Source organism: Lagenorhynchus albirostris, chromosome 12 (assembly GCF_949774975.1).
Source record: "Lagenorhynchus albirostris chromosome 12, mLagAlb1.1, whole genome shotgun sequence".
In the NCBI taxonomy this organism is placed as follows: domain Eukaryota; kingdom Metazoa; phylum Chordata; class Mammalia; order Artiodactyla; family Delphinidae; genus Lagenorhynchus; species Lagenorhynchus albirostris.
In genome coordinates, this window is record NC_083106.1 from 87,094,491 (window position 1) to 87,119,797 (window position 25,307).

At 34.7% G+C, this 25,307-nt stretch overlaps 1 protein-coding gene across 1 annotated transcript in view; it reads left to right on the forward strand.

Moving 5' to 3' along the window:
• Nucleotides 1-25,307, forward strand: part of EYS (eyes shut homolog) — a 1,671,360-nt gene that overhangs the window by 1,066,323 nt on the left and 579,730 nt on the right. Inside the window, exon 28 of the mRNA XM_060167756.1 lies at nt 20,975-21,087. Within this exon, the coding sequence (XP_060023739.1) occupies nt 20,975-21,087 (113 nt within the window). The remainder of the gene's footprint in view (nt 1-20,974; nt 21,088-25,307) is intronic.

A 25,307-nucleotide genomic window follows, 5' to 3' on the forward strand; every position in this document is an offset into this window, starting at 1 on the left:
CTTCCTCTTCCCTTCCTTCTGGTAGTGATGTCCCCAAGCCCAATATTCCTGCACTTTCATGAGCTCCTTCCCATCAATTCTGGCTCTCAGGAAAGGATCTGATTAAAGCAATTATAGCAAGTTTTTAATTGTTTGATAATTTAATATGCTCCTCTCCTGGGGATATTTACACTTCAATAAGCTGAAAGTCTTCATCCAAAAGAATAAATCTCAGGGGTGGGGAGATTTCTGGTATCAGCAAGCCAAAAAGGACAAGTTTTTGTTTGCTTTTGAGATTTTCCTAGTGCCCTTGAAATCTTACCAAGTCTGTTTCAACCACATAATGGGAAAATTCCTTAAATTGATCATATTGCCTTTCATGCACAGGATTTCCAAATGCCTAATCTAGGAGATGCACAGGTAGTGATACAGAAAAGAAATTTAAGACAAAATATTTAAAAGGCACAGTGCTCACAGGATTGTCACAGGACTCAGATGAAGTATAAAGCTTAAGTCCTAGGGCATTTAGACTTAAAAGCTCATAAGGTTTCCCATTTCCAACTGACTTTTAGAGACTACTGCACTGACAGACTTGTGCATACTACTATAATATTATATAACATTTGTTGTAAGATTATGTGCCAGAAATAAAGTAGTGAAGAGGGTAAACCAAGACCCTATCTTCATGAAGCACCTGGCCATGTTACATTATAAATATTGGTTTGCATAGTTATCCTCTGGCCTACACTAGAAGCCACTTTAGGGAAGAGATATGTCTTGTTCAGCCATGTGTCCACAGGCCATAGAACAGTTTCTAGTGAATCTAACTCTAAATACATAGTTGTAGAATAAATCTTAGAGACATTCTTCTGTTGGACCTGAGTAAAAACCATCAGACAGCACTGTATAATCAGCAGAAATTAAGAATTTTGGAGAGAGTTGGTAAGGAGAGAAGACTGGAAGAGAGAGAATTATAACATTAACAATAAAATGATGTTTTCTCAAAGGACAAAAACAATATTTGTTCTTAAAATAGTTATGATTCTGTTCCCCTTTCTTTCATCCAGATATAAGGTTAGGAGCTTAAAAAATGAGCAAACAAGTGTCTTAGACCTTTAAAGCTGCTATAACAAAATGCCACAGGCTAGGCAGCTTATAAGTAGCAGGAATTTATTTCTCACAGTTCTGGAGGCTAGAAGTCTGAGATCAGGGTGCCAGCATGGTCAGGTGAGAGCCTTCTTCCTGGTCACAGGCTGCTCACTGTATCCTCAGGTGGCTGAAGGGGCCAGGGAGCACCTAGGGTATCTTATAAGGGCACTAATCCCAATCATGACCTAAGCACCTCCAAAATGTCTATCTCCTAATACCATCACATAGGGCATTAAAATTTCAGCATATGCATTTTAGGGGGATACAAAAATTCAGATCATACCAAGTATGTGTGTGTTGATTTTGTTTTTCCATCATGGATAATTTAAAATGATTAAATCATGCATCCACTTAGTCAGTCGACAGATATTTACTATGTGCAAACACTGAGAAAAGTGCAGGGTAAGATGAAAAGACAAGCATCCATTTAACAACACTGGTGACTCAGACAAGGGTTCTACGCAGTCGTGGGGAAAGAAGCAACACTGGAAAACAATAAAGATTGTGAGGATAGCAGGATTTCTCAAAATTTGCTTTGAAGTGGCTGCATGATAATAATACTAGCTAACATGTGTTGAACATTAAGGGCCAGGTGTCATTTTAAAGTATTTTACATGTTTTAACTTTAGGGTCCCCCAACGACCATAGGAAATAGGTACTATTATTACCATTCTTATTTTACAAATAAAGAAACCAATATATTGATAGGTTAACAAAGTTGTTTATGATTATTCAGAACGTGGAGGACCTAGAATGAAGAGCCATGCTAGAAACTACTGTGATGGTTGCTAAAGAGGCAAGAGGGATCAAGAAAGAATATCACTTTATATTTGTATTAAATCATATTTACATGAAAATTGGGATGATCCAGAAGAGAGAAATAGGATTGAAAATATGTTTTCCTATTCCATTTTTCAGAAAGAAAAAATTCAGTACTTTTTTTTCCCTCTAAAAATCATCACTCATCTGCTGAATTATTTATGGAATTGCTGTCTATTTCTGTTTCAAATTACTACATGGTGCATTTAAACAAATTTTTTTTTATCTTTATATATTTAGATACTTTAAATTAAATGGAAATTATTCTGCCTCAGATCTCCTTGTAAGGATGAACATTAGAGACAGTTGATAAATTTACCTATCAATACTTACAGAGATGGATACAGATATAGATATGATACAGATATAGATATAGATAGGTATATATATATATACATAATAAAAAGAGAAACAATTCTAGAATCTGAGAATACTACTTTGTTCAGCCTGACCTCAGTCAGAATATTTTTTTTCCATTTTTGCCACACTTAAATGTAAAGAAAAACTGAAAATTAAATGTGCATAGACCAAAAAAAAGTAAAAGAATCACAAATATTCACTTACTTTTGTTCTGTTGGTTCCTTGGTTATCCTAAAATCCTGCTGATAAATCTTTGCTCAAATCAATTTGTTACTGTGTGAAAAACTTTGCATTACTGGATTTCAACACACTGGATTAACCCTTATATAGACAAACATAGTGTTTAAGCATGTATGTCTTTGCCCAGCATAAATGTGAATGCTTAAACTGTAATTTTTTTAGCTTAAAAACATCCTTCTATCTTCCTCTTTTCCCATTTTCAAGTCAGAGTGAGGAGGGAAGTAGCCTGGGCAGTCATGTGACATGCCTGAAAGTGATGTTCCAGAAGAGGTCGGGGTGAGGTCAGCTTCTTGTGCTCAGACTCAGATGCCTGACTTTCTTTTTCTGCTTTGAAAGTCTGGGGATGAGCTATCAAAATTATTTGCAAGTGCTGGACAGTGTAAAGTCGGGAATAAAGAGGAATGTTTGTGAATTATTTTATGAATTTTAAAGTTTGGAATATGGTGCAATAAATTTCTCTTATGCAAGAGCTTGCTGTAATGTTACTATTATTCTTACAGCTTTTACATTTTTTCAGACTCTAAAATCTTTTATAAAATACTTCTTTCTCTAAAATATGTTCAGCCTATATTCCAACATTAGAGATTGGGGAACTGAAGTAATACCATGACCTGAAGAATATTATGTAGGACAAAAATTGTTATCATTACTGGACTCCATGTGGAGACAATTCTGCAAAATTGCCAAAATGGCTTCTTTTATGACAAACTTGACTCTGATTCTAAAGTCACAAGGACACTAGAAGGTGAGTTGGTTACCGGTATCAACATAGTAGAATCTCTATTATTTCCAAATACATTCTGTATTTACTGAATTGTGACTAGCAAAAAACTGAGAAGCTGCAACATTCGACTTGCATTTTTATTACTGACTTCTTCAAGTAACCATTGCAAATGGTAGAAAACCATACATATTACTTGTGTAGTTCAAGGCAAAGCCAGGATCTGCCTTGTCCTGTACTGCATTTAAACGATCCCTAAGAGCTTTGTTATTTCAGGAATCTTTCAAATGTCAAATAAAGTATCAGTAAATTGCAAACTTTTAGGTTTTTTTGAAGAGTTTTTCCACATTTTATTTTAAAACTTAAAAAAAATAAAATTTTGAATAATATTTATTTATTTTCATGGAAAAATCAGAAAAGAGAATTTAATTTGAATAGATTTACTTTATTCTGATATAAGATTCTATTTTTTTATTTTACAGAATCATCAACACTTATCTGATGTTGAACAATATTACAGACTAAATTTCCATTTCATTTGGCATTTTCCTAATTGATCAGACTAAAAGCAAACAATATCTTATTTTTCATACCTTAAATTATGACTTAACTTTTATATTACTTTCAATAAATATTATTTTCATGGTAAAACTACGTAGAAATTCATATAGTTAATACGTTATTAAATTTCAACACTTGAAACTGTGACAAAGTTATGGTCCTAAGAAAGTGTGTTGCAAAAGTCAAAATTTCTGAGCTTTACAAAATGAATTAGAAGATGTGCTCTGTTTGTTTTTTAACTGATTGGCAGGCTTATCAGTGATAGACACTTTACCTTCAGAGCAAACCCAACCATGTAGTTTAGTTGATAAGATAGGTTCTGATCATTTAAATTTTCGTATCTAAATAATACATTTTATAGGTCAAGTTTAAAGAAGAGTTTACTTGGGACATTTCTTCTACTTATCTCTATAGAAGTATGCAAGCAATAAAAGAATGTACATTACAAGGTATCAATGTTTCTTCCCTAGTTCTTCTATTTAGTTGAAATTAATATCACACATCCACAATTCAGTTATTCTTTTACCAACTAAATGCAATTCTACAATTGCATTGTAATGCAATGCAATTACAATTGCAATTAATGCAATTCTACAATTCAGTTATTCTTTTACCAACTCATGAATGTGTATATTCCAATAATAAGGTGCTTGTCTTAGTCCATTCAGGCTGTTATAACAGAATACCATAGACTGGGTGGCTTAAACAACAAATATTTATTTCTTACGGTTCTGGAGACTAGGAAATCCAGCAGCAAGGCAGTAGCACATTCAGTATCTGGTGAGAACCCACTTCCAGGTTCATAAATGGCAGTTTTCTGCCTGTCTTTGTATGGTGGAAGTGTCGAGGGATTGCTCTGGGACCGCTTTTATAAGATCACTAACCCCATTCATAAGGCTCCACCCTCAGAACCTAGTAACCTCCCAAAGGCCCCACGTCCTAATACCCTCACATTGGAGGTTATGTTTCAACATATGAATTTTAGGAGGACACATTCAGTCTATAGCAGTACTGATGTATGACAGAATTTTTCTCTTAATTTTAATATAATTGCTACTGGTTAAAAGACCAAAAGCAAACAAGGCACAGAATATATCATAATATTCTGCCTACATGGTAAAACATAATAATCATGTAATGATCCATAAGAATTCTGAAATTCCTGATAAAAGCATTTGAAAAACAATATGATGTTAACAAATCTCAGCAATATTTTTTGGATCTGTCTCCTAAGGCAAAAGAAATAAAGGCAAAAATAAACAAATGAGACCTAATTAAACTTAAAAGTTTTTGCACAGCAAAGGAAACTATTTGACAAAATGAAAAAAACAACCTATGAATGGGAGAAAATATTTGCAAATGATATGACTGATAAAGGGTTAATATTCAAAATATATAAACAGCTCATACAACTGAATATAAAAAAAAAATTGAAAAGTAGTCAGAAGACATGAATATACTTTTTGTATTTTTCCAAAGAAGATACACAGAAGGCCACCAGCACAGGAAAAAATACTCAACATTGTTAATCATTAGAGATATGCAAATCAGAACCACAATGAGATATCCCCTCAATCCTGTCAGAATGACTGTCATCAAAAAGTCTACGAATAACAAACGTTGGCGAGGATGTGGAGAACAGGGAACTCTCATACACTGTTTGTGGGATTGTAAATTCGTGCAGCCACTATTGAAAACAATATGGAGGTTCTTAAAAAACTAAAAATAGAGCTACCATATGACCCAGCAATTTCATTCCTGGGTATATATCCAAAGAAAATAAAAACACTAACTTGAAAAGATACGTGCACTCCAATATGCATAGCAGTATTATTTACAAAAGTCAAGATATGGAAGCAAACTAAGTGTCCATCAACAGAAGAATGGATAAAGATGTGATATATATATATATGTGTGTATATATATATATGTGTGTGTATATATATATATATATATATATATATATATATATAACTCAGTCATAAAAAAAGAATAAAATTCTGCCATTTGCAACAATGTGGATGGACCAAAAGAGTATTATGCTTAGTGAAATTAGTCAGAGAAAGACAAATACTCTATGTTATCACTTAAATGAGGAACCTAAAAAATAAAACAAATGAATATATAAAACAAAACAGAAACAGTCACAGATATAAGGAACAAACTAGTGGTTACCAGTGGGGAGAGGAAACGGGGATCAAGATAGGGGTAGGGGATTAAGAGACACAAACTATTATGTATAAAATAAATAAGCAACAAGAATGTATTGTACAGTACAAGGAAATATAGCCATCCGTAATAACCTTAAATGGAGTATAATTTATAAAAACATTGAATCACTATGCTGTACACCTGAAACTAATATAGTTTAAATCAACTATACTTCAAATAAAAACACAAAATAAAAAGAAAATGATGTATTAAAAGTATAATTCACCATCCATCTTCAAAATGTTTTGGAAGTATATCTCAAACATCAGAACATTTTATTTCTGATATGTAAATATTTCTGTACATATTTCTATTAACTAAGAAGGCTTCAAAAATGCACAACCACAGTTGCATTATCACATTTAAAAAGTTAGTAATAATTTCTTAATATCATATATTATTTTTCACATTTTCCTGTTTTTTTCAAAGCTTCTATAAGAATAGTTTAAAGCAAACACACTAAATAAATTAAAGTAGATCCAGGTATTGTGATTGGTTAATATGGCTCTCAAATATCATTTGATGTATAGAATCTTTCTCTGACTACTTTTATTTTTGTACTAAATTTTGCTGAAGAAATTAGTTCCTTTGTGTAGTGTTTCCAAGGTTTCTTATCTTTTCCTTCATGAAGAATTAGGCATTTCTCCATGAAATCCAAATGTTTTTGGTGTGAAATAGTATTTAGAGATCACAAGTGGAATCTAGAGCCATTCTTTGCTAACATATTGTCATTTTTCCCTATCCCTTTCAGTAGTCAAAGCTAGGAAAAAAATTTTTTGTTAGAAAAAACTCCCATGAGCTAATTCTAACACTTACAATCCAAATTGAGAATGACATGGTTTTTTAGTTCCTTTCCTTCCAAATATGCCAAAAAATTCTGTTCTGAATATTATTATAATGCACATTTTATTTATCATACAATTGGCATATCTATCTCAGAATAACTGCATCACTACAGCCGACATACAATTACTGAAAAAAGTTTAATTCTTTTTGATGATTCTTTCTGTCCTTAAGGTTCCACTAAGGATGTATGTTCAAATTACTGTGTTTTAATGTTAATAGAATGGTTATGTGTTTTTAAGCCATCAACTAGATACACAGTTAGGATCATTTATTCTACTACTGAGTTTTAAGAATTGCTTTTTTAAATTGTATGTTATTTTATAATTATGTAATATAATTACATGGTTTCAAATTCAAATTTATATCTAAACATATAAGTTTAAGAAATTTAATTTCTCTTGTCATCTCCACACTATTTCCTCCACGTATAAGTAAACATATTTTATGGCTTACTCATTTGTTGTTAAATATAATCAAATAACACATACAAATGCATAATCCTCCATTACTAAATAATAGTGTACTATATATACTTTTCTTCATTTTGCTTTTTTAACCTAGCAATGTATCCTGGTTATCACTTTTTTGCAGGTTATGTTCTCTGGAAAGCAGACTAGATGGAGATTAATGTGCAGATGTTCAATTGTGCTAATAGGACTACCACTTATGAAAGGAAAGTGAAAGGAAGGAAGTAGAATTGACAGGGGGAGAAGCTGGACTGAGATGCAATCTCAATACAGGTTTCTGCCAAAGCTGACCAGTCAGATTTGTCAAACTCAGGGTCAGGAGCTCGGGATGTTACAGTCATTGTTAGCCAGTCTTTGGGTGAAAACTGCCCCGGGAAAGAAGAGAAATCTTCGATGAGGTTATATTCTCAGACCTAAGTAATTCCCAAGTAATGCTGAGAGAGGAACTGTGTCTGCCATCAGTACCTCTAGTAGTGGAAAAAAGGGAGAAATTCCTCACTTCTAAAGGGAGATCAGAGTGAATACCACAGTATCCACTGCACACTCCATAGTAGTATATGGAGATATTCCTATTTTCCTTTCACAGCCCATGGTGATATAACAGTTTATTTGAGGAGGTCCCTTAGATGGACATTTAGGTTGTTACCAATTAAAAGTCACTTTGATATATTAATTTCCAGCATAGCAAGTTATTTCCCGGCTATTAGTTCCTCTTTCTCCAAGATTTATACTGAAGCAGCTATAAGAAACACTTAAATAAATCACAAAAACAGATACAAATTCCACTGGATTTGTCATATACCCAAGAGAAATTAAACCCTATGCCCACACAAAATCACATAAATATTCCTAAGAGCCAAAAAAATGGAAAAACCCAAATGTCCATCAACTGATAAATGGATAAACAAAATATGGTATATTCCTACAATGAAATATTATTCAGTAATAAAAGGGATGAAGTACAGATACATACCACAACATGGAGGAACCTTAACAGCATTTGCTAAATGAAAGAAACCAGTCACAAAAGACCAAATATTATATGTGTCTATTTTTATGAAATGCCCATAATAGGCAAATCTATAGAGATAGAAAGTTGATTAGCAGTTGTTTAATATAGAAGAAAAATGGAAAGTGATTGCTAATGGATAGATGTTTCTTTTTTGGGTGATAAATCTATTCTAAAATTAGTTATAGTAATGGTCGAAAAAGTCTGCTAATATAAGAAAGCCACAAAATTGTACACTTTAAATGGGTTAATTTTATGATATGTGAAGTATATCTTAATAAGGCTGTTATAATTTAAAAATCCACGGGAAATCCTTCAACATAGAGACAGCTTTATTGCAATGATACGTATCAACATTTGGGAGTTGGGTAAATGCTGTAGAGATTATAGTGTGCAGGATGGAGCATGGCTGGCCTTGCTGAGAGAAAGAATAAACTGCAGAAAAACAGTTGATGTAGTGTTCATGTTTTTCTAGTGCCATTATATAGGGACATTCTTTGTCAGTTTCTGCAATGAAGAAAGAGCAATGGATCAACAACACTGACGCAAATGGCCATGAGATAAATTCTAGGCAGCGCTAAAATCCTGCTGTCTTGAAGAAAATAGAAATATAGTCTCAGGTAGTCAATGTTCTAAGAATGATTGCTCATGAATTTCAATATTTCACCCTTAGCCCCCAAATGTTCATAAAAGCCTTTGCCCAGTTTCTTCAAGTTTCATCTACCACTTGTAAATTCATAAGTAATTCAAGAGACAATAGAACACTGAATGTCAAGGTCCACATTTGTACTTCCTTTCTCTCTGAGACATTGGCCCTTCAAGTCGTGACTGCCTTGGTAGTTAGTTCTCTATTCTGCCAACAGATTTTTATTTAAATTCTCCTCTATTTTGTTGTTTTTATAAGAGGTTGGGTCTCCAACCAGTCACTCTGTCATTATCAGAAAATGAAATCTGTCATCATTTTCACATTTTTTACTGAACTTTTGGTTTTCTAACTGACATTATATTTTAACAGTGCCTAGCCCCACAGATGCTAGACTATATAGTGACTTTGAATTAGTAAAAGTAAACCCTCTGGTTGGACAGAAGTAGATCTTTCTGGGCAGAGAGCTTGGGGAAAGAAATGTGGGTTAAAACTCAGATTTCACTCCACTCCATTAGCTAGACCTTTTGTCAGTGAAAAATTTGCATAACCATACATAGTAACCCTGTGCTCACTATACAGTATGTGCTTTATAAATATTTGTTCAATCAATGTATGAATTTTATTCTCATCTGTAGAATTAGATGTAACCAACTTTCTATTTTCTTTCTACTTGTAGACTATGTCCCCATGAATCCCATAATTCTTACAAAGTATACATAATTTAATGAATATATCAAAATGAAATTCGTGGAGGTATTATTAAAATTTAGAGATTAAAATATTCCTACTTTATGTAGCTGTTTTGTCATTATGTTGCTAAAGTTCCACCTTTAGGATATTGATGGATTCATATGTGTCAGTTGGCATTATACACAGTATGCAGTTGCCATCCAACTTGTGTTTATCTTACATAACAGTTAGACATCTAAAACACTACATGTTAACATCTCAGTTTACCTGTAGGTGCACAAAAGAGGTACTTCCTACTGATTTCTATCTTTTTATTGACCTGTTATTATTTTCCAAGATCCCTAGCTTTGGAACGATTTTAGAGAAACTAATAAATACATAATAGGAATTTAACAACTATTCATAGCATTGAATTTTCTACTCCTTTATTTCCCTCCATTCTTTTTCATACCCCACATGTATTTCATCAAAGTCATTGTTTCTTTCATCACAATATCATCCTTTCTACTTTTTAGTCATTAGGAAGTATAGGGCTTAATTACATTAGCCCTATGTTGCTTTATGAGCTTTCAGTTGCTACTGTCAGTTTGAAGCTGATACTGATCAACTATGATTATATTATCCATGAATATGCCAATAAAGGTGTAAACATATGGAAACCAGATAAGAGTGGGTTCATCACAGGACAGCTATAAAGTAAATTTCAAATGTGACAGTGAAGAGATTGTGAAAATTCAAATTAAAAGAGAAAAATCAAATTAATAAGTGGTCATGGTATTTGAATTATTGATGAGGATTTTATACTTCTGGCAGAGAGTTTGAGGATAATAAAAATATAAACTCTAAGCCAATAAAAAGAGACAATAATAAGATTGAGTAAAAACAAAAGGTTGCAAAAGAAAGAAAATGTTGCCATAGTTCACTGTACAGCTCAACTCTGAATAATAATTATATGGTAATATGTAAACTTAAACATTTAAATCAAAACTATGATGCAACTAAAATTATTATTAATATAATGCTGAATATGTATATAACCAAAATTGGTATACATGGTACACATGTAATCTTACATAAAAGGAAGTTTACAAAAATATGTAAAATTGAATAATTAATACACAAGTAATATGAACATGTTGCTTAGAAAATTGAAAGCTAATACTAGAGTAAGTTAATAAAAGAGTATGAAAAAAGAGCAGGGAATCAGATATAGCAGTAAGAGTTTTGTAGTGGGGATTTTGTGTTCCATCATATATACCATGGGGAAATATTGATTTAAAAATATGCATATAGATTTTCGGGCCATGAATGAGTAATTGGTACTAGACTATACTTACTGCCACAAACAATTAGAAAATTAGAAAAAAAAATATAGAGGAAAAACACAACATAGTAATGATACAACATTTAATATGCAGTAAAAAATTATTGGGTATGAAAAATAGGAAACTGTGGACTGTGAGCAGGATAAAAATGAGTACAAGGAAAGAGAGCAATACATCAGAGAGGTTACATAGTTAGCATATAGGGGCCTTAAAATAGCTATTATACATTTATCTAAAAGCTGAAATTAAACATGAACTTTAAGAGAAGAAACATGGAAACTATTTTAAAAATCAAGTACAGAGAGGAGCTTCAAGATGGCGGAAGAGTAAGACGCGGAGATCACCTTCCTCCCCACAGATACACCAGAAATACATCTTCACGTGGAACAACTCCTACAGAACACATACTGAACACTGGCAGAAGACCTCAGACCTCCCAAAAGGCAAGAAACTCCCCACGTACCTGGGTAGGGAAAAGAAAAAAGAATAAACAGAGACAAAAGAATAGGGACGGGCCCTACACCACTGGGAGGGAGCTGTGAAGGAGGAAAGGTTTCCACACACTAGGAGCCCCTTCGCGGGCAGAGACTGCAGGTGGTGGAGGGGGGAAGCTTCGGAGCCACGAAGGAGAGTGGAGCCACAGTGGTGTGGAGGGCAAAGCAGAGAGATTCCCACACAGAGAAGCGGGCAGACCGGCACTCACCAGCCCAAGAGGCTTGTCTGCTCACCTGCCGGGGCGGGCGGGGCTGGGAGCTGAGGCTCGGGCTTCGGTCGGAGCGCCGGGAGAGGACTGGGGTTGGTGGCGTGAACACAGCCTGCAGGGGGTGAGTGCACCACGGCTGGCCGGGAAGGAGTCCGGGGAAAAGTCTGGACCTGCCGAAGAGGCAAGAGACTTTTTCTTGCCTCTTTTTTTCCTGGTGCACGCAGAGAGGGGATTCAGAGTGCCACCTAAAGGAGCTTCAGAGATGGGTGTGAGCTGCGGCTATCAGCGCGGACCCCAGAGACTAGCACGAGATGCTAAGGCTGCTGCTGCCGCCACCAAGAAGCCTGTGTGTGAGCACAGATCACTATCCACACCTCCCTTCTGGGGAGCCTGTGCAGCCCACCACTGCCAGGGTCCCGGGATCCAGGGACAACTTACCCAGGAGAACACACGGCCCCTCAGGCTGGTGAACTGTCACGCCGGCCTCCGCCGCCGCAGGCTCGCCCTGCCTCCGAACCCCTCCCTCCCCCAAGCCTGAGTGAGCCAGAGCCCCCAAAAAATCTCCTCCTTTAACCCCGTCCTGTCTAAGAACAGACGCCCTCCAGCCCTACACTCAGAGGCGGGGCCAAATCCAAAGCTGAGCCCCTGGAGCTGTGCGAACACAGAAGAGAAAGGGAAATCACTCCCAGCAGCCTCAGGAGTGTGGATTAAATGTCCACAATCAATTTGATGTACCCTGCATCTGTGGAATACCTGAATAGACAACGAATCATCCTCAATTGAGGAGGTGGACTTTGAGAGCAACAACATTTTTTTCCCCCTTTTTCTCTTTTTCTGAGTGTGTATATGTATGTTTCTGTGTGTGATTTTGTCTGTATAACTTTGCTTTTACCATTTGCCCTGGGGTTCGGTCTGTCCGTATTTTTTTTTACTTTTTAATTTTTTTTCTTAATAATTATGTATTTTTTTATTTTAATAATGTTTTTATTTTATTTTATTTTACTTTATCTTCTTTCCTTATTTCTTTCTATTTTTTCTCCCCTTTACTCTGAGCCATGTGGATGGAAGGCTCTTGGTGCTCCAGCCAGGCGTCAGGGCTGGGCCTCTGAGGTGGGAAAGTGAACGTCAGGACACTGGTCCACAAGAGATCTCCCAGCTCCACATAATATCAAACAGCAAAAAATTCCCAGAGATCTCCATCTCATCGCCAATACTCAGCTTCACTCAATGACCAGCAAGCTACAGTACTGCACACCTTATGCCAAACAACTACGCCACAAGACTTGGACCTGGCCACCAGAAAGACAAGATGCAACTTCATACACCAGAACACAGGCACTAGTCCCATCCACCAGGAAGCCTACACCACCCACTAAACTAACCTTAGCCACTGGGGACAGACACCCAAAACAACAGGAACAACGAACCTGCAGCCTGTGAAAAGGAGACCCCAAACACAGTAAGTTAAGCAAAATGAGAAGACAGAAAATCACAAAGCAGATGAAGGAGTAAGGTAAAAACCCACCAGACCTAACAAATGAAGAGGAAATAGGCAGTCTACCTGAAAAAATTTCAGAATAATGATAGTAAATATGATACAAAATCTTGGAAATAGAATAGAGAAAATACAAGAAACATTTAACAAGGACCTAGAAGAAGTAAAGAGCAAACAAACAATGAAGAACAACACAATAAATGAAATTTAAAATTCTGTAGAAGGGATCAATAGCAGAATAACTGAGGCAGAAAAATAGATAAGTGACCTGGAGAGTAAAATAGTGGAAATAAGTACTACAGAGCAGAATAAAGAAAAAAGAATGAAAAAAACTGAGGACAGTCTCAGAGACCTCTGGGACAATATTAAATGCACCAACATTTGAATTATAGGGCTCCCGGAAGAAGAAGAGAAAAAGAAAGGGACTGAAAAAATATTTGAAGTGATTATAGTTGAAAACTTCCCTAATATGGGAAAGGAAATTGTTAGTCAAGTCCAAGAAGCACAGAGAGTCCCATACAGGATACATCCAAGGAGAAACACACCAAGACACATATTTATCAAACTATCAAAAATTAATTACAAAGAAAACATATTAAAAGCAGCAAGGGAAAAACAACAAATAACACACAAGGGAATCCCCATAAGGTTAACAGCTGATCTTTCATCAGAAACTCTGCAAGCCAGAAGGGAGAGGCAGGACATATTTAAAGTGATGAAGGAGAAAAACCTGCAACAAAGATTACCCAGCAAGGATCTCATTCAGACTTGATGGAGAAATTAAAAGCTTTACAGACAAGCAAAAGCTAAGAGAATTCAGCACCACCAAACCAGCTTTACAGCAAATGCTAAAGGAATTTATCTAGGCAGGAAACCCAAGACAAGGAAAAGACCTACAATAACCAACCCAAAACAATTAAGAAATTGGGACTAAGAACACACATATTGATAACAAACTTAAATGTAAATGGATTAAACGCTCCAACCAAAAGACATAGACTGGGTGAATGGATACAAAAACAAGACCCTTATATATGCTGTCTACAAGAGACCTACTTCAGACCTAGGGACACATACAGACTGAAAGTGAGAGGATGGAAAAAGATACACCATGCAAATGGAAATCAAAAGAAAGCTGGAGTAGCAATTCTCATATCAGACAAAATAGATGTTAAAATAAACAGTATTACAAGAGAAAAAGAAGGACAATACATAATGAGAAATGGACTGATCCAAGAAGAAGATATAACAATTGTAAATATTTATGCACCCACATAGGAGCACATTAATACATAAGGGAAATACTAACAGCCATAAAAGGGGAAATTGATAGTAACACAATCATATTAGGGGACATTAACACCCCACTTTCACCAATGGAGAAATCATCCAAAATTAAAATATATAAGGAAACACAAGCTTTAAATGATGCATTAAACCAGATGGACTTAACTGATATTTATAGGACCTTCTATCCAAAAACAACAGAATACACATACGTCTCAAACGCTCATGGAATATTCTCCAGGATATATCATATCTTGGGTGAGAAATCAAGCCTTGGAAAATTTAAGAAAATTGAAATCATATCAAGTATCGTCACTGACCACAATGCTATTAGACTAGATATCAATTACAGGAAAAAATCTGTAAAAAATACAAGCACATGGAGGCTAAACAATACATTACTTAATAACCAAGAGATCACTGAAGAAATCAAAGAGGAAATCAAAAAATACCTAGAAACAAATGACAATGGAAACATAATGACCCAAAACCTATGGGACGCAGCAAAACCAGTTCTAAGAGGGAAGTTTATAGCAATAAAATCCTACCTCAGGAAACAAGAAAGATCACAAATAAACAACCTAACATTACACCTAAAGCAATTAGCAAAAGAAGAAAAAAAGCCCCAAAGTTAGCAGAAAGAAAGAAATCATAAAATCAGATCAGAAATAAATGAAAAATAAATGAAGGAAATGAGAGCAAAGATCAATAAAATTAAAAGCTGGTTCTTTGAGAATATAAACAATATTTATAAACCATTAGCCAGACTCATCAAGAACTAAAGGGAGAAGACTCAAATCAATAGAATTAGAAATGAAATAGGAGAAGTAACAACTGACACTGCAGAAATGCAAAGGATCATGAGAGATTACTACAGGCAACTCTAGGCCAATAAAATGGACAACCCAGAAGAAATGGACAAATACTTAGAAAGGCACAAACTTCCAAGACTGAACCAGGAAGAAATAGAAAATATGAACAGACCAATCACAAGCACTGAAATTGAAATTGTGAATTAAATTCTTCCAACAAACAAAAGCTCAGGACCACAGGGCTTCACAGAATCCTATCAAACATTTAGAGAAGAGCTAACACCTCTCCTTCTCAAACTCTTACAAAATATAGAAGAGAGAGGAACACTCCCAAACTCATTTACGAGGCTACCATCACCCTGATACCAAAATCAGACAAAGATGTCACAAACAAAGAAAACTACAGGCCAATATCACTGATGAACATATACACAAAAATCCTCAACAAAATACTAGCAAACAGAATCCAACAGCATATTAAGGGATCATACACCACGATAAAGTGGGTTTTATTCCAGGAATGCAAGGATTCTTCAATATATGCAAATCATTCAATGTGATACACCATATTAACAAATTGAAGGAGAGAAAACATGATGATCTCAATAGATGCAGCAAAATCTTACAACAAAATTCAACACCCATTTGTGATATAAACCCTGCAGAAAGTAGGCATAAAGAGAACTTTCCCCAACATAATAAAGGCTATATATGACAAACCCACAGCCAGCATCATCTTAAATGGTGAAAAACAAACCATTTCCACGAAGATCAGGAAAAAGACAAGGTTGCCCACACTCACCACTATTATTCAACATAGCCAAAGCAATCAGAGAAGAAAAAGAAATAAAAGGAATCCAAATCGGAAAAGAAGAAGTAAAGTTGTCACTGTTTGCAGATGACATGATACTATACGTAGAGAATCCTAAAGATGCTACTAGAAAACTACTAACGTTAATCAGTGAATGTGGTAAAGTAGCAGGAAAAAAATTAATGCACAGAAATCTCTTGCATTCCAATACACTAATGATGAAAAATCTGAAAGTGAAATAAAAAAACACTCCCCTTTACCTTTGCATCAAAAAGAATAAAATATCTAGGAATAAACCTACCTAAGGAGACAAAACACCTGTATGCAGAAAATTATAATACACTGATGGAAGAAATTAAAGATGACATAAATAGATGGAGAGATATACCATATTCTTGGATTAGAAGAATCAACATTGTGAAAATGACTCTATGACCCAAAGCAATCTACAGATTCAATGCAATCCCTATCAAACTACCACTGGCATTCTTCACAGAACTAGAGCAAAAAAAAATCACAATTTGTATGGAAACACAATGGACACTGAATTGCCAAAGCAATCTTGAGAAAGAAAAATGGAGCAGAAGGAATCAGGCTCCCTGCCTTCAGACTATACTACAAAGCTAAAGTAATAAAGACAGTATGATACTGGCACAAAAACAGAAATATAAATCAATGGAACAGGATAGAAAGCCCTGAGATAAACCAATGCACATATGGTCACCTTATCTTTGATAAAGGAGGCAAAAATATACCGTGGAGAAAAGACAGCCTCTTCAATAAGTGGTGCTGTGAAAACTGTACAGCTATATGTAAAATTATGAAAGTAGAACACTCCCTAAAACCATACAAAATAAATAAACTCAAAATGGATTAAAGACCTAAATGTAAGGCCAGACAGTATCAAACTCTTAGAGGAAAACATAGGGAAAACACTCTATGATAAAAATCATAGCAAGATCCTTTTTGACCCACCTCCTAGAGAAATGGAAATAAAAACAAAAATAAACAAATGGGACCTAATGAAACTTAAAATCTTTTGCACAGCAAAGGAAACCATAAACAAGACGAAAAGACACCCCCAAAATGGGAGAAAATACTTGCAAATGAAACAATTGACAAAGGATTAATCTCCAAAATATACAAGCAGCTCATGCAGCTCAATTTCAAAAAAACAAACAACACTTTCCAAAAATGGGCAGAAGAGCTAAATAGACCTTTCTCCAAAGAAGATATACAGATTGCCAACAAACACATGAAAGTATGCTCAACATCATTAATCATTAGAGAAATGCAAATCAAAACTACAATGATGGGGCTTCCCTGGTGGCGCAGTGATTGAGAGTCCGTCTGCCGATGCAGGGGACATGGGTTCGTGCCCCAGTCCGGGAAGATCCTACATGCCGTGGAGCCGCTGGGCCCATGAGCCATGGTCGCTGAGCCTGCGCATCCAGAGCCCCTGTTCCGCAGCGGGAGAGGCCACAACAATGAATAAATTAATAAATAAATAAATAATAATAAAATAATTAATTAATTAATATTTATTTTTAATTTACATGAATGAAACTGAATCATAGAATTCCAAGAAGTTTCTCAATAGAATAATCAGACTTATTTTCCTTCCGGACATTTTGTATAGCTCTCTGGTGGCTTCATATTTATTTTTAAAGCTAAAAGTTTCTTTGTACTCTTCACTGTCATAAATAATAAAGATCTTCATGAATAGAGAAAAATATCTACTTAACTATGCACTGAAATCATGCCATTGCTTAGCTTTGTCAAAATAAAGTTTAACATTCACAATCATTACAATCAAAAACATTTTTCTAAGATCAAATTTTTTTTCAGTTTTTAATTTAAACTTTACTAATTCACATGTTTATGATGTTTTAGGAGTAGTATATGTAAATTTTATTTTAAGTTTTAAAAGCAAGTTTCATGTATAACTGAGATAAAAATTAAAAAATTAAATTTGGAAAACAAAACCATTCATTAGGCTCATAAAAACTTTAAGCTAATAATTACAAATGAATATTTCCCCTTCTGCAGCATGTAAGAGCCAAATGTTTCTATTTTCCTTGGAATCAACTGACTTCTTTGTGAAAAACTGTTTTGTTTTCTAATTCAGTCATATTTGAAACTTGACAGAGTGATAATATTAAAAAATTGTGATAATGGATATTTCTCCAAAGAAGATATACAGATTGCCAACAGCCATGTGAAAGTATGCTCAACATCATTAATCAATAGAGAAATGCAAATCAAAACTACAATGAGATATCATCTCATACCAGTCAGAATGGTCATCATCAAAAAATCTACGAAGAATAAATTCTGGAGAGGGTGTGGAGAAAAGGGAACCCTTTTGCATTGTTGGTGGGAATGTAAATTGATACAGCCATTGTTGGTGGGAATGTAAATTGATACAGCCACTATGGGGAACAGCATGGAGGTTCCTTAAAAAACTAAAACTAGAACTACCATACAACTCAGCAATCTCACTACTGGGCATATACCCTGAGAAAACCATAATTCAAAAAGAGTCATGTACCTCAATGTTCACTGCAGCTCTATTTACAATAGCCAGGACATGGAGGCAACCTAAGTGTCCATTGACAGATGAATAGATAAAGAAGATGTGGCACATATATACAATGGACTATTACTCAGTCATAAAAAGAAACAAAATTGAGTTATTTGTAGTGAGGTGCATGGACCTAGAGTCTGTCATACAGAGTGAAGTCAGAAAGAGAAAAACAAATACTGTATGCTAACACGTATATATGGAATCTAAAAAAAAAAAAAAAAAAGGGCTTCCCTGGTGGCGCAGTGGTTGAGAGTCCACCTGCCGATGCAGGGGACATGGGTCCATGCCCCAGTCTGGGAAGATCCCACATACCACAGAACGGCTGGGCCCATGACCCATTCCCGCTGAGCCTGCGCATCTGGAGCCTGTGCTCTGCAATAGGAGAGGCCATAACAGTGAGAGGCCCGCGTACTGCAAAAAAAAAGGTTCTGAAGAACCTAGGGGCAGGACAGGAATAAAGACACAGACATAGAGAATGGACTTGAGGACATGGGGAGGGGGAAGGGTAAGCTGGGATGAAGTGAGAGAGTGGCATTTACTTATATATACTACCAAATGTAAAATAGATAGCTAGTGGGAAACAGCCGCATAGCACTGGGAGATCAGCTTGGTGCTTTGTGACCCCCTAGATGGATGGGATAGGGAGGGTAGGAGGGAGAAGCAAGAGGGAGGGGATATGAGGATATATGTATAAGTATAGCTGGTTCACTTTGTTATAAAGCAGAAACTAATACACCACTGTAAAGCAATTACACTCCAATAAAGGTGTTAAAATATATTATGATAAAAATAAAAAATTAAATTTGGAAAACAAAACCATTCATGAGGTCCATAAAACTTTAAGCTAACAATTACAAATGAATATTTTCCCTTCTGCAGTACGTAAGAGCCAAATGTTTCTATTTTCCTTGTTATCAGCTGACTTCTTTTTGAAATACTATTTTGTTTTCTAATTCAGTCAATTTTGACACTTGACAGAGTGTTACTTGCTGAGAGGATTTGCAGTATATTTGAGCCTACATCAGAAAGAAGAAGAAAATGTTTAAGAGTTTTAAAACTAAGACTCAAGTTAAAAGATGAAATAAAATTCATTCACCAAAAAAATGTTTATACAAGGCAAAAGCTTGCTTTCTTTTTCTTCCCTTCTTTCTTTTCTTTTTTCTTTCTGTCTTTCTTTCCATCCTCCCTTTCTTCCTCCCATCTATCTTTTTCTTTCTTTCTTTCTTGATTTCTTGTTTTCTTTCTTTTTCTTTCTTTCTGATGTTACACTCAATGAGAAGCCAAGTCTTGAGAATGTGAATAGTATATATTAGTAATTCAGAAATCAAGGTGGACAACTTATTTTTCAGTGTCTAAATTCAATGATTGCCCTGGTCATGATTTGCTCCACCTTAGCTTGAATTTTTAATAATATTGAGAAACAGAAGATAGAACCTGAAATAAATACTCATTTCTAACTATTGAATCCTTTTAGTTTTTCTAATTTCTTTTTTTAACATAATGTAAATTTATATAGACATATAATTACTGGTGTCATACTGCATATTCACAGTGAATACAATGAGAAGTCATGTCTTTTTAAGAGGTTATATTTGTTCATCAAAATGAATGCTTTCCAAGATCATTTTCTCTTTTTGCTCTTTAGCAATCTTTCTGGATATCTATTTTTACACAAGTTATTCCTAAAAAGAATAAACAATACAACTGAATACAAAAGGCATGCAGAATGCATCAAGGCTACAGGATGTGACAAATATTTGTAGCTTATTCTGTGTTTCCTTTGCCCCTGGAAAGAGAATTTTTTCTTGATGTTCCATAGCTGTGGATGGGATAAGGTAACTAATGTCAAAAGAAAAAGTACATGGAACAGAGGCAAAAGATGGAAGAGTGTAACTTCTTGATGGATAAGATGAGTGTATCAGCTTTTCTCCTATGTTCCAATAAGTAATAAAAATGTTTTCTTTATTCATATGAGTGACTTTGTGTAATTCATACCATAATAAGATACAGATTCCAAGTAATTTTTGACTAAAGTGGTAATCTTTCCTACTAATTTTTAGAATAATATTTATCAAAGAGTTGTATTAATTTCTACCAATATATTGAATAAATCAAATCAGACCCCCAATCTGATTGTACTCTCTGATTAGTTTGCAGCAAGAATAATACATTGTAGAAATAATATAAATTACCCTCTCTCTCTTTCTCTCTCTTCTTCTCTTCCTCTCTCTCCCTCCTTCTCTTCCTCCCTGTCAGATTTCCGGACCAGTTGAGAATTTTACTGGCTGCATAGAAGTTATAGAAATCAATAACTGGGGATCTTTCATCCCATCCAAGGCAGTGAAAAAAATTCACATTGACAGTTGCAGGTAAGACACTACTAATGATTTTTCAATTACTTGTTCAAATAACCACTCCAAAAGTAACATATCCATTAAAAATAATCTAATCAGGGCTAGAATATGTTTTCTTCATTTTGCTTTCTCTTTCACTTTTACATTTTATGTTACTTTCCTTACAGACTATAGCATTTTAAAGCTACATCCCAATTAAGTTGGACCATTTATTTATAATGAGTTTCTGCTTTGTGCTGTATAAGATTCAGCATATGTACCAACAGATGATCAGTTAAATATGATCAGAAAATATCATCTCTCAGAGCATTTCAAATATAAGCACACTGACAGTCAGGTATGTGATGTATTGTTTAGGGTAGTGTTTAATTCTAAAATATTACTCTCAAAAAGTTGTCATTGTGCTTAAATTTTCATTATTGGTGACATTCCTTTCAGACAATCTGCTTCTGGATACAGAAATCTTTACCTGTGGGGCAGAGGGTGGTGGAGCAGGACAGCATAAAAGCCTGTTTGTCAACAGAAGAAACACACTGATATATTCTACTAAAATTTTTTGAAATATTGAAATTCTACTATTCACTATGGTCTAAGGTGAATAAACAGTCACACAGTGACTGTCCTTAAGGAGTTTATAGTGTAGTAGAGGAGATATTGATGAAATACTTAAATTAACATATAAAAATGAAGAGTGCTTTAAGAAAAATAAAAACAGAAGGCTATAAGAACATTACATATTTGAATATAGCCAAATGTTTCCTTCATGGGTAGGGGGAAATTGTGTGTATTCAAAAATTAAGGAAATACTTCAGAAAGTAAAAGGATAATTCATTCCTCACTGTTTCCTCTTTAGCTAATACATTTAAATATTTATGTGACACCTATGATGCCGTGGTATACAGGGTGCTTTTTTGTTTGCTTGATTTGTTTTTAATCAAATGAAAACCTAATATCTTACAAATTCACACTGAATAGGTTCTAGAAATTTTAATATAAATCCAACACCAGTAAGTCCTTATATTTTACCATTTATTCCTAATTTATGTTGAAAGTCTATCTCCATTTTTAATTGGTTTGCAGTTAGTAGTATTTCCTAATATTTAACTCTGAAATTCTTTGCTCTCTACCTCTGTGTGAAATACTATGATCTGTTAACTTATAGTTAAATGAATTAAGGGCAGTCACTAGGCAGCAAATTCATTGAAAATGATAGAATCTTTCTATAATTTATATAATAATCTGTTAATTTAGCAATTTGATAAGCAAACTACTTTTTTAATTTTGTGAAAGTAGGGCACATTTAACTTTTGTTTTAAGAATGAGTATAAAAGCCGCATAGCATAGGAAGATCAGCTCAGTGCTTTGTGACCACCTAGAGGGGTGGGATAGGGAGGGTGGGAGGGAGGGAGATGCAAGAGGGAAGAGATATGGGGACATACATATATGTATAAGTGATTCACTTTGTTATAAAGCAGAAACTGACACACCATTGTAAAGCAATTATACTCTAATAAAGATGTTAAAAAGAAATGAGTATAAAACAAAACCAAAAATTGGGTGATCTCAGCTATCTGCACGGCAGTTCTTAACCTTGCCTTTTCTTGTTCTCTTCTCTAGAGGACCTATTCTGTTTACATTCAATGCCATTCGGTCGTTTGACCTCCATTTTGCGATATTGGTTCTTTAACAAATATGAAGTGAAATTATCCCTCTCTACGATATCCAACACAGCTGTGAACATATAAAAGGCACTTTACTTGTGTTCAGAGTTAAAGCAAGTGGAGACTATTAAATTTCTCTGGACATTTACACTGTCCCTGTCATCAACTACTACCACCACTTTATTTTATTTAAGACCACTTCTCTTAAGAGAGCTATTATATTGGATTGGTTTGTAAAAGAGTTTTCAAAGCCTAATTCTCTAAATTATTGGCTGTATGACACTGAGTAAAGTTCAAATTTTTCTAATTCTTCAGTCTTCTCTGAGGAAAATCAGAGAAATCAGAAAAGTAACCTTTCCCTCATAATTATACAGAAGATAAAATTGGACTTTCTTCTATGTTTAAAGTTCAGTGAGACTGGTCTTCTTTGCCAAGCTTTCCACCATTTCCAGAAAGTTGTCCTCTAGTCCTATCTCCAGAAGCCCATTCATCATCTCCCCAAGCCCTTCTTCACTAGTCTGGCTGCTTCTCAACATCTATGATCCCATCATAGAAGCCTTCCTAGACCTCCCAAAATGAAGTGAGCTTCCATGCATATCTCCTAGTCACTCTTTATTTCCATAATTTGTTTTTTATTCTTTATAAGAGATGCCACTATTTTAATGTAGTTTTTATTTGCTCATAAGTTTCCTTGATGGCTCCCTTACTATGACCTGAGCTCCTTCCAGGCATGGACTCTACAGGCCTCTTCCACTCCTGTTTCCCCAGGGCCAGGAATAGTAGATGCTCAAAGATGTGCTGTTTAAAATATTTTGTGATCCTACTATGATTATTTCTTCAAAAAATTTTTATTATGAAATTGCTTTTAGATTCACTGTACCAAGTGATTCTCAAACATTTTGGTCTTTGTGCTCTTAAAAATTATTTTGACTGCAAAGAGCTTTTTTACGTGGAATTATTTATCAGTATTTACCATACTAGAAATGAAAACAGAAGAGTTTAAAATAAGTTTATTATTTAACGCACAAAATGAAAAGATAAATTTGTTACATAAATAACCTCAATATATTTTTATGAAAAATAAATACACTTACCAAATCAACAAATAAAAATAATGAAAAGATTGGTGGTTTCACATTTTCTGCAAATATCTTTAATGTCTAGCTTAATGAAGATACTGGATTTTGATATATGTTTCTGCATTCAGTCTGTCCAGTGACTGTTCTGTTGAAGTAGTTGAAGAAATTCAGTCTTCACATAGATATGCACTTGGAAATAATAGTGATACTTAAGTAACCTTTTCAAGCAACTGGGAATACTCATGTTTGATATTACACCAAAACTTGGTAAGTCATAGACTGTTAAACATTAGTTGCAATGTGAAATGTAAAATCCAATCAGTGAACTTTTCATATTCTGTAAATGAAAATCCATTGTTTTATCTTGCATTTTGAATGAATCTTCTACCCATGCACACTTTTGTACTATGTCCAGAAAAATATTGGTTCCTTCAGTTATTCAGGTAACCTAAATGTCAACACATATCAATATAAAATATTGAAAAATCTTATCTGTGAATATCCCCTCCAATCTCACCAGAGTGTCTTTAAGTATTGTAAAGCTGTCAAGCGCAAAAGGGTGCATTTTAGATTTTTCCAAAATTCTAATATTTGCCTTAAAACTCAATTGTTATCATTGGCAACGAATACTGTTAGTTGTTTTCCTTGAAGTGACAGTCTCATTTTGTTTTTGAGAAAATGTCTACCTAATACCTAAGATTGCGTAACCATAGTTTGAGTACTAGCTCTTTCAAGTAAAATCGTCTGCCATGAAAAGAAGCAGCTAGTTGCTCTCACACATCAAATAATCACAAATTGCTTCTTCTGGAGGCAACCTTCACACTTCAGCATGCAGAGAAGTATACTTTATGCATACTCCCCTTTGCTTCACACGCATTAGTAAAAAGGCATATACTTATAAATTATAATTTTAAAAAATAATAATTTTGCCACTGCCTCAAGTACACTCATGTGAAATTTGGATTTTTAAACTGTTAGTAGAGAACACTATACCCGTTAGTGTAACTTGGTACTACTATTTTTAGTCATCAGCAGTTTTCTCCACCATTGTTCTTGGATCACCACTGCAAATGTAAACACAGTGAAAAAGTCAAAAAACATCTCAGTATCATTATTAAAAATATGTTAACCTCGCAGGCCATATGAAAAATTACTGTGACCTCCCAGACTCCATAGGGTCTCCCATGAGAAATGCTGCTTTCCTTTAAAATGCTTGATGGCACTCTGTTTATCTGATTATTTCAACAAGACTTCTCTACAGATGGCTGTTTCTACAGTAGAGGATTCCGGGTGATTCAGAATTTTCTTACAGAGACTGTAGTCTTAGCATCTGATATTAATTATAGCACTGAGATGCTGCTATTGAGAAGCCAAAACCAAAATTAATACTAGTTCCTGTTTTACACACATAAAGTGAATATCCCCACAATTTGTGGCTCTCTTGCTCGATGCATTTTTTAATTGACCAAAAGACTTAAAATTTTAGAATAGTATG